Here is a 15786-nt window from a genome sequence, read left to right on the forward strand (position 1 = left end):
TACCTATTAATCATCTTTTGAGCAAATTTTTTTTTTTGTACAGAAACACTGATTAGGAAAGACTGGTCATTATAAAATACAGGTGAGAAAATGGATTGTTTTCTTAAAAACTGACCACAGGCACATGGATAACTAAATATTTTTATTTGACATCTGGAATCAATTTCACATATATTTGCATAAATTATGAATAATTCTCTCTAATGATTGACTATGCACAACTGCATGCTAGTTCACCTGATCCCACTTTCACTCTCCACTTACAATGCAACCGTCACTGTGTTGTAGCACCAGAAAGAAGAGAGCTGCTGGTCCCTTTCCTTAGGGCAACGCTGGCTTTGCGCTATGTAAAGCTGCTGGGCAGGTTCTACCTGTTTTAAATTTTAATAATCAGGCCAATCATTTTAAAATTTATTATGAAAAGATAATACCAAAAACCATTAAGGCCAGAATAAAATGGTGCAGTTCTAGCATCCCAAGCTAGAAGGAATTCTTTTTTCAGTGAAAGGGAATACATATAATACAGAAAGAGCTAATATTATTAGACAGAAGTAGCCTTTGGTGTCAAGCAATTAGGGATGAACAGGAGGAGGGTTATGTGCTGGACAGCACGGCGCCTCAACAGAGCCTTCTCAGATTCAAACCTAAAAACAGTTTTCTAGGGCTTCCCTGGTGGCGCAGTGGTTGAGTCCGCCTGCCGATGCGGGGGATGCGCGTTCGTGCCCCGGTCCGGGAGGATCCCACATGCCGCGGAGCGGCTGGGCCCGTGAGCCGTGGCCGCTGCGCCTGCGCGTCCGGAGCCTGTGCTCCGCAGCGGGAGAGGCCGCAGCAGTGAGAGGCCCGCGTACCGCAAAAATAAAAACCAACAGTTTTCTAGGATACATGGAATGATTAATAACATAAGAATAGAGTGGAATAATCCACATTAGTTTTCCAACTGAGTGTAATTTACCTTCTTAAGAAATAATGATTTCCCCCCGTCATTGTACAATTGAGATCTGTCATTCATAATGTTACCTGGATGATCTAAACATTAACATTTAAAACTAGCAGGCTTCTCAGGGACAGGTTTAGATTCCTGCCAACCAAGGTGAACTGTTCTTGTGGAGCATGAAGTTGTTGGCAAATGAGGTCAGAGGCACAGCTGCGGAGGTCAGTCATGGGTGCTTTTGACGGCCATGGTCCAGAGAAGGGGATGGTCTGTTTCCACAGTCACAACACCAGATCCATCGTAGGTATTGGAAGTGCTGACCAGTGTTCCGAAACTCATCCTATGATTTGCTGTAAGAAAATAAGAAAATAAGTTTGGTGAGAGCCAAGCTCCCTCCAGTGGAGAATGGCTTTGTCAAGAGTTACCAAAAAGCAATTAAGCACACACTTTGATAGATCTGTAAAATGATCTGATCTGTAAAATGTGGGATAGGTTAACTTAATACCTGCCCTGCAAACAGATTGTACCTTTTTTTTCTCCTGTGCTTATACAGTTAGGCCCCCACCAGCCATCTGCTTCATACCTAGGAGTGTACATATGTCAGTCCCAATCTCTGGCGGGGAATGGGGAGTTAGTGTTTAATGGGGGCAGTGTTTCAGTTTAGGAGAAAAATTCAGTAGATGGGTGATGGTGAGAGTTGCACAGCAGTACGAATGTACTTAGAGCCACTGAACTGTACAGTTAAATACGGTTAAAACAGTATGTTTTTTTTTTTTTTTTTGTGGTACGCGGGCCTTTCACCGCTGTGGCCTCTCCCATTGCAGAGCACAGGCTCCGGATGCGCAGGCTCAGCGGCCATGGCTCACGGGCCCAGCCGCTCCGCGGCATGTGGGATTTTCCCGGACCGGGGCACGAACCCGTGTCCCCTGCATCGGCAGGCAGACTCTCAACCACTGCGCCACCAGGGAAGCCCAAAACAGTATGTTTTATATTATGTGACTTTTACCACAATAAAAAATTTTTTTAAAAATATGGGATAGGTGAAATATATGATATGAGATTCTAAACCTGAAAGTTTCTATAGCTTGTTATAACCAGTCTTGCTGGAGTTGGTTATTGGTTATTTACCAGTTTGGGATATATGTCACTCTCAATACTAAATTTCATTAAATTTTTTTTTTTCTTTACCAGTTGTAAAACCAAAACCCATTTCTGTAATAGGTTACTTCCTTGCCTGAGTGCAATTTTAGTTTTTCTTGATGATTCCGAATTACCTTTTTTTTTTTTTTTTTTTTTTTGGCGGTACGTGGGCCTCTCACTGTTGTGGCCTCTCCCGTTGCGGAGCACAGGCTCTGGATGCGCAGGCTCAGCGGCCATGGCTCACGGGCCCAGCCGCTCCGCGGCATGTGGGATCCTCCCGGACCGGGGCATGAACCCGTGTCCCCTGCATCGGCAGGCGGACTCTCAACCACTGCGCCACCAGGGAAGCCTCAGAATTAACATTTTTATATTTGACTAAGCTCTATAAAAATACAGTTTTAGTTTTAATTATAAATGATATGGGGCAGAAAGCTAATTACTTAAAAAAAGAAGCATAGGGTTTTGGTCATTTTTTCTCATAAAGAAAAGCCAAAGTGAACAAGGCTTGCTTTCTGTAAAATTAATCAGAACCCGGAGGTCAAAAAGCAGACTTCCAAATGTGTAATCTTGAGCATGCCACTTAAACTCAGCATATAATGAGGGCACAAGATGAGATAATCCTTTAAATTACTTAATTATGAAAATAAAGGCTTTGGAGTTAAGGTATATTATTAGAATTTATATATTTATAAATTACATAATTACATATAAATTACATTTATATATATATATATATATATATATATATATATTTCCTATCAAGTTCGTTGAAGTTAATGCCTGGGCATCCATTGATAACCTCATTTCCCTTTGCTTATAAAAGAGCAGTTCACGGTATCAACATGACTTGAAACCATGACTGTCCTACAAACATTCCTTGATAATCAGTACCGATTTCTTCGCTAAGAAATTAGAAAGAGAAAAGTAAACAAATGTTATGGAGAGAAATAAACAAATGTCAGAGTCAGAAAAGGCCCCTTTTCCTTCAAACAAAGTTCAACTATGAAGTTACACAGCTTTGGAGTAAATAATTCAATTATAATGGTCACTTCCCGCTAGAGGGAGCCTGTTATCTTTCTGAGGAAATCTTGAAAAGGCAATTTAAAAATTCAGAAGTAGTATTATAGGATAATATAACATCAGTAATTCACACAGGTTACTTATTAAAACTCAAACTATTTCTTTACTAATTACTAACGTGATTAGTAAACTGTCAACACGTTTACTAATGCAAACATGAATTTATAAAGTAAAACTACAGGAATACAAGAGTGAACCTCGTGTGACTGTTGCCCTAACAGGTAACTCAGTGCAAGAAGCTTTCGCCTCTCAGTAATCTGGAGCTTTTCTGAGATGATGTTTCTGAATGATATTTATGATAAGCACGTAAATTTACAAATCCAGACACTATTACATAGATAGTGAGTCTGTCAAGGAAAGAAGCCTTGCTCTCCTGAAGGGTGACCGTGTCTGGAATCCGGGTGCACCAGATCCCTACTGATATCCATCCCAGGCCCAGGGTTCCCAACAGCCCTCTGAGGAAGGGCTGGGGAACAGTTTACACATTTCATATCATTTATTCAGAAGGGCAATTTAGGGTGCTTCAGCGGACCAGCTGTACAGTGGAAACCCCCCAGTGAAGCACCAGGTGCACACAACCCACCTGAACGTGAAACGTGTTTAAGATTCTGGCAGCTAATTAAATTAAAATCCTGTTTTTTACCTGGGCTCAAAGGACATGAGTGCAAAATTATTTCTCTGGTTTGTAGTTGCATGTAAATTCCTTTCTGATTTTCTGAAGGTAGACTATGGATTTTGGATTATCCTAGGTAGAAAACTGTATTATATATATTGGCTTTTCTAAGACATTGTTGCATCCTAATTAATTCTTAAATGGGAAAAGAAGTGAAATAGCTTTATTAGGGTATGAGAAGGTACAGTTTTTACTTTGCATGAAATATATAAGGCCATTATTATCCAGGCTTATAAATCATGTTTTCTTTGTATTTTGTAACGTTAAAAGAACCAGTTATTAAACATTTCTTAGTTGGCTTTGGGCTGCTGTAACAAAATGCCATAGGCTGGGTTGCTTAAATAGCAGACATTATTGCTTACAGTTCAGGAGCTTGGGAAGTCCTAGATCACGGTGCCAACATGGTTGAGTTCTGGTAAGAACTGTCTTCCTGGCTGGTTTTCAGACAGCTGCCTTCTTGCTGTATCCTCATATGGTGGAGAGATCTCCTGCTTCTTCCTCTTTTTATAAGGGCACTAATCCATCATGAGGGTCCCACCCTCATGATCTAATCCAACCCTAATTATCTCCCAAAGGCCCCACCTCCAAATACCATCACATTGGGGGTTATGGCTTCAATATGTGAATTTGGGGGGACTCAAATACTCAGTCCATAATAATAGTTACAATTAATTAAAGGTTACAGTGAAATTCATTTGATTATCTCCAACTTTATGGAAAGTAGAATAAAAATGATAGAAAAAAAAGATGAATAAACTGAAACACAGAATCATGAAATTCTATTGACTATGTCACTGCAATTATTTTGGAGTATGTTTTCTCCAAAGCATCATGCTTTTGGACAAAACTTTCAAAAGTCTTCCTTAGAAGAAAATCTTTTTTTTAAAGAAAATATTTGGAATTAATACTGAACTCCCCTCTCCCCAGATGTTTGAGGGTCAATCATGAAATAAAATACATAAGACTGACAGAGAGATAACTTCCTGCAGATAGCAATACAACAATTACTTCCTTTTATTATTTTTTCTTCCAGTTTTATTGAGAGATAATTGGCATATAATAACACTATAAACTTAAGGTGTATGGCAAAATGACTTGACATATGTATATATTGTGAAATGATTATCAAAATAAGTTTAGTTAACATCCATCACCTTATATAATTACATCAGTAATTATAAGTAATTTTTCCTTGTGAGAAGTAATTTTTATAATTTTATAAATTATAAGTAATTTTTCCTTGTGAGAACTTTGGTGTCTACTCTTTTACCAACTTTCAAATATACAGTACAGCCTTGGCAATGATACTTGTCATGTTGAACATTACACAGCCAGTACTTAAATTTATCTTAAAACTGGAAGTTGATATCTTTTGACCCCCTTTACCTCATTCTCTCCACCCTCTGCCTCTGGTAACCACAAATCTGATCCTTTTTGATATAAATTTGAGTTTTTTAGCTACCACATATAAGTGAGATGGTACAGTATGTGTCTTTCTCTGTGTGACATTTCATTTAGCATAATGCCCTCAAGGTCCATTCATATTGTTGCAAATAGCAGGGTTTCCTTTTTATGGCTGAACAGTATTCCACTGTATATACACCACATCTTTATCTATTCATCTGTCAGTGGAAACTTAGGTTGTTTCCATGTCTTGGCTATTGTAAGTAATGCTGTAATGAACATGAACATGGGAGTGCAGTTATCTTTTTGACATAGTGATTTTGTTTCCTTTGGATATATACCCAGAAGTGGGATTGCTGGTAATATGGTAGTTTTATGTTTAAGTTCTTTGAGAAACCTCCATACTGTTTTCCATAGTGGCTGTACCAATTTACATTCCCACCAACAGTGCACAAAGGTTCCCTTCTCTCCATATCCTCTCCAGAACTTGTTCTCTTGTCTTTTTGATGACAGCCAACCTAACAGGTATGAGGTCATAACTTATTGCGGTTTTGATTTGATTTCCCTGACTAGTGTTGTTATCTACCCTTTTTATGTACCTATTGGCCATCTGTATGTCTTCTTGGAAAAATGTCTATTCAGATCCTTTGGCCATTTTTGACTTATTTTTTTTTCTTTTGAGTTGTGTGAGTTCTTTATATATTTTGAATATTAACCCCTTCTCAGATATGATTTGCAAATATCTTATCCCATTGCTTAGGTTGTCTTTTCATTTTGTTATTGTTTCTTTTCCTGTGCAGAAGCTTTTTAGTTTGGTGTAGTCCTACTTGTTTATTTTTTATTTTGTTGCTTGTGCTTTGGTCTTTTGCCAAGACCCATGTCAAGAAGCTTTATTCCTGTGTTTTCTTCCAGGAGTTTTATGGTTTCAGGTCTTATGTTTAATTTCTTAATCCATTTTGAGTTAATTTTTGGGAGTGATGTAAAATAGGGATCTAGTTTTACTCTTTTACATGTGACTATCCAATTTCCCAGCACCATTTATTAAAAGGACTGTCTTTTCTCCATCGAGTATTCTTGGCTCTCTTTTCATGTTAGCTCACTGTATGTGTTGGTTCTCAATTTCTGGGTTCTCAATTCTGTCGTATTGGTTTATGTGTCTGTTTTTATGCCAGTACCATAATGCTTTTATTATTATATCTTTATAATATAGTTTGAATCCAGGAAGTGTGATGCCTCCAGCTTTGTTCTTTCTCAGGATTGCTTTGGCTGTTCAGGGTCTTTTGTAGTTTCATATGAATTTTAGGATTTCTCTTTCTTCTGTAAAAAGTGCCATTGGAATCTTGATGGGGATTGCAGTGAATCTATAGGTGGCTTTGGGTGGTATAGATATTTTAACAATATTAATTCTTCCAATCCATGAGCATGGAATATCTTTCCATTTATTTTAATCTTCAATTTCTTTCATCAATGTATTATAGTTTTCAGTGTAGAGATCTTTCATCTCCTTGGTTAAATTTATTCCTAAGTATTTTATTGTTCTCGATGATACTGTAAATGAGATTATTTTTCAGATAACTCATTCTTAGTGTATAGAAATACTTTTGATTTTTGTATGTTGAATTCTGTATCTTACAACTTTACTGAATTCATTGATCTAACAGTTTTGTTTTTTTTTTTTTGGTTCAGTGTTTAGGCTTATTCTATACATAAAATCATGTCATCTACAAACAGAGATAATTTTGGGTCTTCCTTTTCAATTTGGAAGGCTTTTCTTTCTTTTTGTTGCCTGCTTTCTCTGGCTTGGACTTCCAGTGCCATGTTGAATAGAAGTGGTGAGAGTGGACATCCTTGTCCTGTTGGAAAAGCCTTCAGTCTTTCACCATTGAGTATGATGTTAGCTGTGGGCTTGATATATATAGCCTTACTTTACTGTATTGAGGTGCATTCCTTTTCTATAGCTAGTTTGTTGAGAGTTTTTATCATGAACAGATGTTAAATTATGTCAAATGCTTTTTCTGCATTTATTGAGATGATCATACAATTTTTATCTTTCATTCTATTAATGTAATATATCACATTTATTGATTTGCATATATTGAACCATCCTTGCATCCCAGGGATGAATCCTACTTGGTCATGGTGTATGATCCTTTTAATGTGCTGCTGAATTAGGTTTGCTGTTTTGTTGAGAATTTTTGCATCTATATTCATCAGGGATATTGGCCTGTGGTTTTCTTTTCTTGTAATGTCCTATTTGACTTTGATATCAGGGTAATACTAGCCTTGTAAAATGAGTTTGGAAGTGTTCTCTCCTCTTCAGTATTTCTGGATATTTTGAGAAGGACTGCTGTTAATTCTTCATTAAATGTTTGGTAAAATTTACCAGTGAAGACATCTGGTCCTGGACTTTTTTTGGGAGATTTCTGATTAACAATTCAATACCCTACTAGTAATTGGTCTGTTCGGATTTTCTAGTTCTTCCTAATTCAGTCATGATAGGTTCTAGGTTTCTAGTAATTTATCCACTTTTTCTATGTGCTGGTATGTAGTTGGTCACTGAAGACTCTTATGAACCTTTGTATTTCTATATTATCAGTTGTAATGTCCCCTCTTTCATTTAAAATTTTGTTAATTTGAGATCTCTCTCTTCCCCTTGGTTAGTCTCAATAAAGATTTCTCTGTTTTGTTTACCTTTTCAAAGAGCCAGCCCTTAGTTTTATTCAGTTTTCTCTATTTCTTTCCTGGTCTCTATTTATTTATGCTCTAAACTTTATTTCCTTTTTTGGCCAACTTTGGGCTTAGTTTGTTCTTCATCTTCTAGATACTTGAGGTGTAAAAGTTCGGTTGTTTATTTGAGATCTATTTCTTGAGGTACGCATTTATAGATATGAACTTCCCTCTGAGACCTGCTTTTGCTGCATCCCATAAGTTTGTATGTTTTGTTCCCATTTTCATTTGTCTCAAGATACTTTTAAATTTCTCATTTAATTTCATCTTAGATCGATCTACTGGTTGTTCAGGATAGTACTGTTTAATTTCCATGTATTCATGAGTTATCCAGTTTTACTCCTTTTACCAATTTCTAGTTTCATACCATTGTGGTCAGAGGAGATATTAGGTATGATTTTAGTCTTGGTTAATTTGCTAAGACTTGTTTTGTGGCCTAATGCATGATCTATGCTAGAAAATGTTCTGTGTGCATTTGAGAAGAATGTGTATCCTGCTGTTGTCAGACAAAGTATTCTGTATATGTCTGTTACAACTTAGTCAACAGTGTTGTTCAAATCCATTGTTTCCTTATTGATTTTCTGTCTGAATGATCTATTGGTTATTGAATGTGGGGTATTAAAGTCCCCAACTATTTGTTGTTTATTTGTTTATTTCTCCTTATAATTCTGTTAATGTTTGCTTTATATAGTTAGGTGCTCTGATGTTGGGTGGGTGCATAAATATTTACAATTGGTGTATCTTTTTGAAGGATTGACCCCTTTATTGTTATATAGTGAAGTTCTTTCTCTTTCTGTCATTTTTAGCTTAATGTCTATTTTGTCTGATATGAGTATAGCTACCTTTGTTTTTTCTTCGTTATCATTTGCTTGAAATATCTTTCTCCATCCTTTCAGTCTCAGTCTGTGTCTTTGAAGCTAAAGTGAGTCTCCTGTAGGCAGTATATTGTTTGATATTGTTTTTAAGTCATTCGTCCAATTTTGTGTCTTTGATTGGAGAATTTTATCCATTATGCTTAAAGTAATTATTGATGGATAAGGATTTACTATTGCCATTTTCTTACTTGTTTTGCTGACTGTTTTGTAGCTCGGTTGTTCCTTGCTTCTTATTCTGCTGTCTTCTTTTGTGTTGATGACTTTTTTTGTATTGGTATACTTTCACTTGATCCTGATCTTTTCTGTAATAGGTTTTTCCTCTGTGGTTACCATGAGCCTTATATAAACTATCTTATATTTATAATATCCTATTTTAAGCTGACGACAACTTAACTTCAATAGCATCTCTAAAATTACAATTTACTTCTCCCCCATCACGTTACAATTTACATATTTTTTATATTATGTATACAGTAACAGACTATTGAAGTTATGGGTTTTTCTTAATACATTTTAAAACTTTTAAACTAGAGTTGTAAGAGAATTATGTACCACTATTGCCATATTAAATAATTTTGATTATTTACCAATACCAGGAAGTCTTATACCTGTGTTCATCTGATGTTATCATGTAAATTAGCACCACTTTATTCCGCTTGAAGAACTCCCTTTAGCATTTCTTGTAAGGAGGCCTAGTGGTGATAAACTCAATCAGCTTTCATTTGTTCAGGTACTTATTTATCTCCCCTTCATTTCTGAAGGACAGGTTTGCCAGGTATAGTATTATTGTTGACAGATTTTTTTTTTTTTTTTTTTGCGGTACGCGGGCCTCTCACTGTTGTGGCCTCTCCCATTGTGGAGCAAAGGCTCTGGACGCGCAGGCTCAGCGGCCATGGCTCACGGGCCTAGCTGCTCCACGGCATGTGGGATCTTCCTGGAGCGGGGCATGAACCCGCATCCCCTGCATCGGCAGGCGGACTCTCAACCACTGCGCCACCAGGGAAGCCAGACAGATTTTTTTCTTTCAATATTTTGAATATATTACCCATTCTCTCCTGGCCTGAAATTCTCTTTCTGTCTTTGACTTTTGGAACTATTTGGTTTAATCTATTTGGGGTCCTTTGGGCTTTGGGCCTCATGGATTTGTATGTCCATTTCTTTTCTCATTTTCAGCCGTTATTTGCTTTATATACACTTTCTGTCCCTTTCTCTTTCTCCTTCTGGGGTACCCATAATGCAGATTTAGTTTCTTCTGATGGTGTCCTATAAGTTCCATAGGCTTTCTTCACTCTTTTTCATTCTTTTTTTCCTCTGACTGGATAAATTCAAATACCCTGTCACTGATTCTTTCTCTGTCACTGATTCTTTCTTCTGCATGGTCAATTCTGATTTTGAAGCTCTCTATTGAACTTTACAGTTCAGTCATTATATTCTTTAGCTCTAGGACTTCTGTTTGGTTTGTTTTTGATGGTTTCTATTTTTTTTCTTCATCTCATTTTGTTCATGCAGTTTTTTCCCCCGAATTTTGTTATCTGTCTGTCTTGTAGTTCACTAAACTTCTTTTAAGAGGATTATTCTGAATTCATTGAAGTTCATAAATTTCTATTTCTTTAGTGTCAATTATTGGCATTTTATTAGTTTCCATTGGTGGTGGTGTTTACCTGATTTTTCCTGATCCTTGATTTCTTACATTGGTATCTGCACATTTGAGTAAACAGTCTCTTCTTCTAGACTTTACAGGTGTGCCTTGGCAGAGACAGTCCTTCACCAGTCAGCTCAGCTTGGGGTTCTGGACATGTGAGCTGACAGACTCCTTGGGCAGGGGGAGCCTGCTATTAGGGTCTTCTTTGTGGGCAAGGCCACTGCCTGAGCTCTGAGGTTGTGGGGTATGTGTTGTGGCTGAAAACAGTTGGATGGGACTGCTGGCTTGGTTCTTTGCCCAAGTGAGGCTGTTGGATGGGGCTCTGTAGTTGCCTGGGTTCTCTGGTCAGGTTTCCTGGATGGTCAGACTCGGTACTATATTTAGCAGTAGTTAGGGCTATGATGTAGCTTCCCTGCTTGACCAGGGCAGCAGAATGGACCCCATGGCCAGCACAGCCCATTGCTTAAGGACCCAGATCAGGCAGGATTGTGCGCCAAATTCTCTGGCCACACAGAGTTGCTGGTTTTGCAGTGCAAATGGTGAGAACCACTGGTTGTGCTCTCTGCTCAGGTATCACTGTAAGTGGGGCTGTAGGATGGGCTATGCCAGCGGTCCCCAGCCTTTTTGGCACTGGGGACCGGTTTTGTGGACGACAATTTTTCCATGGACCGGGGTAGGAGGTGGGGGGATGGTTCAGGCGGTACTGCAAGGGGGAGCGAAGGGGAGCAGCAGATGAAGCTTTACTCCTAGCCTGCTGCTCACCACCTGCTGTGCGGCCCAGCTCCTAATAGGCCACAGACCGATACTGGTCTGTGGCCCAGGGGTTGGGGACCCCTGGGCTACAGTTTCCCATGTGCCTGGTTAGGTTTCCTGGTTGGGCATGCTGAAGGCTGTATTTAACAGTGGGTAGGGCTATGAATTAGTTTCCCTGCCTGGGAGGAGCCACCAGACAGGCTCTGCAGATGGGCAGGGCCACTGGCCAGGCTCTCCATTCAAGTGCTGCTGTAACTGTGGTTGCAGGATGAGCTACACAGATTCCCAGGAGCTCTGGTTAGGTTTCCTGGTCGGTAGGGCTGGAGGCGGTATTCAGCAATGGGTGGGGCTATGAATTAGCTTTCCTGTCCAGATGGAGTGGCAGAACAGGCTCCATGGCTGGCAAGGGCTCACTGTCTGGAGTCCTGAATCAGGCAGATCTGTGCCCTGCCAAGTTCCCTGGTCAGAATGGACCACGATCTTGGCTCTGCAGATGAGCAGAGCTGCTGGTTGGGACTTCTACTTGGGCACCACTGGGAGGAGGAACAGGGCCACAGTCCGAGCACTCGTTGCTATAAATCCCTTCCCCCTTCTCTGTCACAGTCACGTCCCCAAGTCCCCTTAGATGCCCATAAGGCAAGACCTGAGAAGGCATCCTGAGAAATGACCCATGATGCTGGAGGAGCCGGGTGTCCACCTGGACTTTCTTTTCCCCCGGAGGAACTGCAGGCCTGGGGAGCCAGCCTGGGGGAGGAGTGATGTGGTCAGGGTGCAGCTGCTCCTCTTAACTTTTCTAATGTGGTCCTACCTCATTCTCTGTGATACAGGGGGTGCCTTCAGCCTCACCCCTGTATTCTAGGATTTTCACAATGGTGTCTTGTCTATAGATAGTTATTAGTTGGTCTTCTTGTGAAGGGGACTGAGGTTGGGAATGACCTATGTTTCCATCTTGATGATGTCACTCCTTCACAAATTAACTTTTTCATTTCTACTCCAGAGGACTCATCCAAAACTTTGGCTAGCTGAACATTTACTTTCAATTCAACATTTAGAACCTATCTAGATTCAGACTTTTTCCATTTTTATTTGCAGAGAGTACAGCAGAGCTAAACATAGTTGTTCTGGGACAACCAGTCACTCGGATCAAGCCCTGTTTTTAACTATAGACAAACATAAAAGTGATAGCCATGTGTAAGACTATAAGCAATCTGTGATGAACATAACCTAAAATTGCTTGCTCTGTTTGAATATAAAAGTTGTGTCTTATCTATTTGCTTCAAAGACATGATCATCAGTTGTTTTAAGGACAGTTGTAGTCTAATGATAGAATATTGGCTGGTGAGGATGGGTTAAGTTCCTCTTCCAGTGAAATTTAATGTGAATTACATTAGGGAACACAGAGGCATAGTCTGACTTTTCATATTTTAGAGAAACAGAACTTAAAAATATGAAAAACATGAAAACTGGTTTTATAATTTTCATCCATTATTTCAAAGTATTTTCTTTCCCAAAGGAAAGGTTGAGAATTAGGCACTTAATATTCTGTTGTTTTCAGTGATGTCCTATAGCTTTTCTCCAAAGCTGGAAAGACTGAAGACTGCAAAGCAGAGGCTGGCAAATTGGTAGAATTCAAGTATTCAGCTCTTTTCCTGTCAGTTGGAGGGAGATAGGGCCATTTGTCCTGGCTTCCTACCTTACCTCTGCAAGCTGGTTTAGTGGGCTGTGCTCTTTTGAACTGGTTGACAGAGTGTAAAGGAGTACTTTGGAGGCCTCTGATGCTCTCAAGCATTAGAAAGCAAGAGCAGGAAGCATTTGTTCCCTCTGCACCTGTGTGATTGCTCTGCTCAGGTGTTTTTTTACAGAGGAGGCATCTTGCTGTCAAAAACTATGAACCCCGTCATGATGAGGTTAATAAGTCAGACCTAGGTTCAAACCTTGGCTTTACCACTCTCTAGCTGTATATGAACTCAGTTATTTAACCTTCTGACTTCAGTTTCCTCATATGCAAAATGTGGATAATAATGTCTGCTTCACAGAGAAGTTGTATGGATTATATAGTCAAAATTCTAACACACAGTAAGTATTCAAGGAATTTCCATCCCTTTTGCTTTCTTCTGTTATTTTGTCAATAAAGTAGATCAGATTTTCCTCTCCTACCTTAAGAGTCTTTTAAAATGAAAAAAGAGAGATGTCATGATTTGAACAATAAGCAAATGCCTTAATTCAAGTGACTAGTTTATAGCCAGCTGAGAGACAGAATGAGATAAACTTTGCCAGGCTAGGTTATGTGTGATGCTTAAAATCATTTCAGGTGTCATCTGCATACATGTACAAACTCATTTGTCTGACAGATATTTATGAAGGTTATACCCTGTGCTGGCATTAAGGATACAAACGTGAGTGTGTCTGCTTTCAAAGACTTCACATTTTAGTAAAAGGTGAAGACGTATATATAGTCCAATTCAGTGGATAGGATGGAAGCAGGAGGCAGGAGCTAATGAGGATGGAGCTGGAATGGGCTATATATTCTAGTGGAATGGGGAGGAATCCCCCAGAGGCCTGGCTTCCCAAGAATCTGTGGATTGACACTGGTTATCTGATAAAAATAAATTATTTAAAAGGTAATGCAAATGTATCTAAAAATCAACAAAACTGAGAGAGTAAAAGAGAAGGGAGTGAACAAACTTTGTCTGGGAGATGCTACTCAAAGAGGTGGTATTTGGGATGGAGTAATTCTCATTCATTCAAGACATTATCTGAGCACTTACAGTGTTCAAGGCACAGTGGGCTTTTATCTGTAGTTTACAGATGAGGAAAATGAAGCTCAGAGAGGTTAAATCCACAGGCTATGATGATCATAAAAGTTGTTAGACACATGTTACTATGGGAGGTTAAAGCAATACTTTGAAGAGCTCTAAAAAGAGGATTGATGGTAGTCTGTTTCCCTGAAGTATAGAACTGTCAACAGCCTGACAGAGTAGGGTAAGTGGATGACTTAGGGAGACCGATAAAACCACTCTAAGACTTAAAGTAGTACTGTTTCTACCACACAGATACATGTTTAATAAACCTATTATGATGAATCCCAAGGTTCCCTACCATCCTGGAATATAAGGTTAAGTTCTAGGAGTTAATTAGACTTACTGGACATCATTAACTACTTCAACATAATGGAACCACTGTATGCTCTACATCCATCAGTTATTCTCTGAGGATGCTTAGAAAATGTGACTCAGATTTTGTTAGCATTAAAGCAAACCATACTACCTCTAAAATCAGTTCACTGTGACTGGTCTTTACAATTTTAATTTTTTGAACTAGAGATCTTAAAAATGTCTTTGTATGTATATACGTGAGACAAACTTTCTATTTAAAAATTGCTAATTTACACTTTAAAATAGGAACTTCTGGCAGGATTATTACTATTAAAATTGTATCCTATAAAACAGCATTTAGACTTATAGTGGTTCTTGAAACTTTTAAAAAATTAAATTGCTGTATTACATTTTCATTTTCTGGCAGAAAGTCAAACTATTTCTAGTTTAGAGGTGTAGAGTACGTGCAGCATCTACTCTCTTAGCAAGTTTCAAATATTCAATTCAGTATTATTAACTATAGTCATCATGCTGTATATCACATCCCCATGACTTATTTATTTTATAACTGGAAGTTTGTACCTTGTGATCACCTTTACTCATTTCTTCCACCCTCTCACCCCCCACTTCTGGCAATCACCACTATGTTCTTTGTATCTATGAGACTGGTTTTTAGTGTATTTTTTACATTCCACATATATATCAGATCATCCTGTGTTTGTCTTTCTCTGTCTGACTTACTTCACTTAGCATAATGCTCTCAGAGTCCGTCCATGTTGCTGCAGATGGCAAGGTTTCCTTCTTTTTTATGGCCAAGTAATATTCCTGTGTGGGTGTGCGTATTTATAAAATCTCACATTTTCTTTATCCATTCATCCACTGATGGACACTTAAAGATCTTAAAGTTGTTTCCATGTCTTGGCTATTGTAAATAATACTGCAGTGAACATGGGGGCACAGATATCCTTTCAAGTTAGCATTTTCGTTTCCTTTGGATAAATATCCAGAAGGGGGATTTCTGGGTTAGATAGAAGTTCTGTTTTCAATTTTTTGAGGAACCTCCCTACTGTTCTCCACCATGGCTGCACCAATTTACATTCCCACCAACAGTGCACGAGGGTTCCCTTCTCTCTACAGCCTTCACAACACTTGTTATTTTGTCTTTTTGATAATAGCCACGCTAACAGATGTGAGGTGAATATAACTCACTATGGTTTTGATTTGCATTTCCCTGATGCTTAGTGAGGTTGAGCACATTTTCATGTACCAGTTGTCCATCTGTATGTGTCTCATATGGAAAAAAAGTCTATTCAGATCATCTGTCCATTTAAAAAAATTTTTTTTTTGCTATTGTATGAGTGCTTTATATATTTTGAATATTAATTCCTTGTCTGATATATTGGCAAACATTTTCTCCCTTTTAGTAGGTTGATTTTCAATTTTGTTGATGGTTTCCTTCGCAGAAG

At 38.6% G+C, this 15786-nt stretch overlaps 1 protein-coding gene across 1 annotated transcript in view; it reads right to left on the bottom strand.

The window, feature by feature from the left end:
• Positions 1–1153: 1153 nt before the first annotated feature.
• The window catches only part of TPK1 (thiamin pyrophosphokinase 1), a 279756-nt gene continuing 265123 nt past the window's right edge, over positions 1154–15786 (bottom strand). Inside the window, exon 8 of the mRNA XM_065883608.1 lies at positions 1154–1281. Within this exon, the coding sequence (XP_065739680.1) occupies positions 1154–1281 (128 nt within the window). The remainder of the gene's footprint in view (positions 1282–15786) is intronic.

Source organism: Phocoena phocoena, chromosome 9 (assembly GCF_963924675.1).
Source record: "Phocoena phocoena chromosome 9, mPhoPho1.1, whole genome shotgun sequence".
Taxonomy (NCBI): Eukaryota; Metazoa; Chordata; class Mammalia; order Artiodactyla; family Phocoenidae; genus Phocoena; species Phocoena phocoena.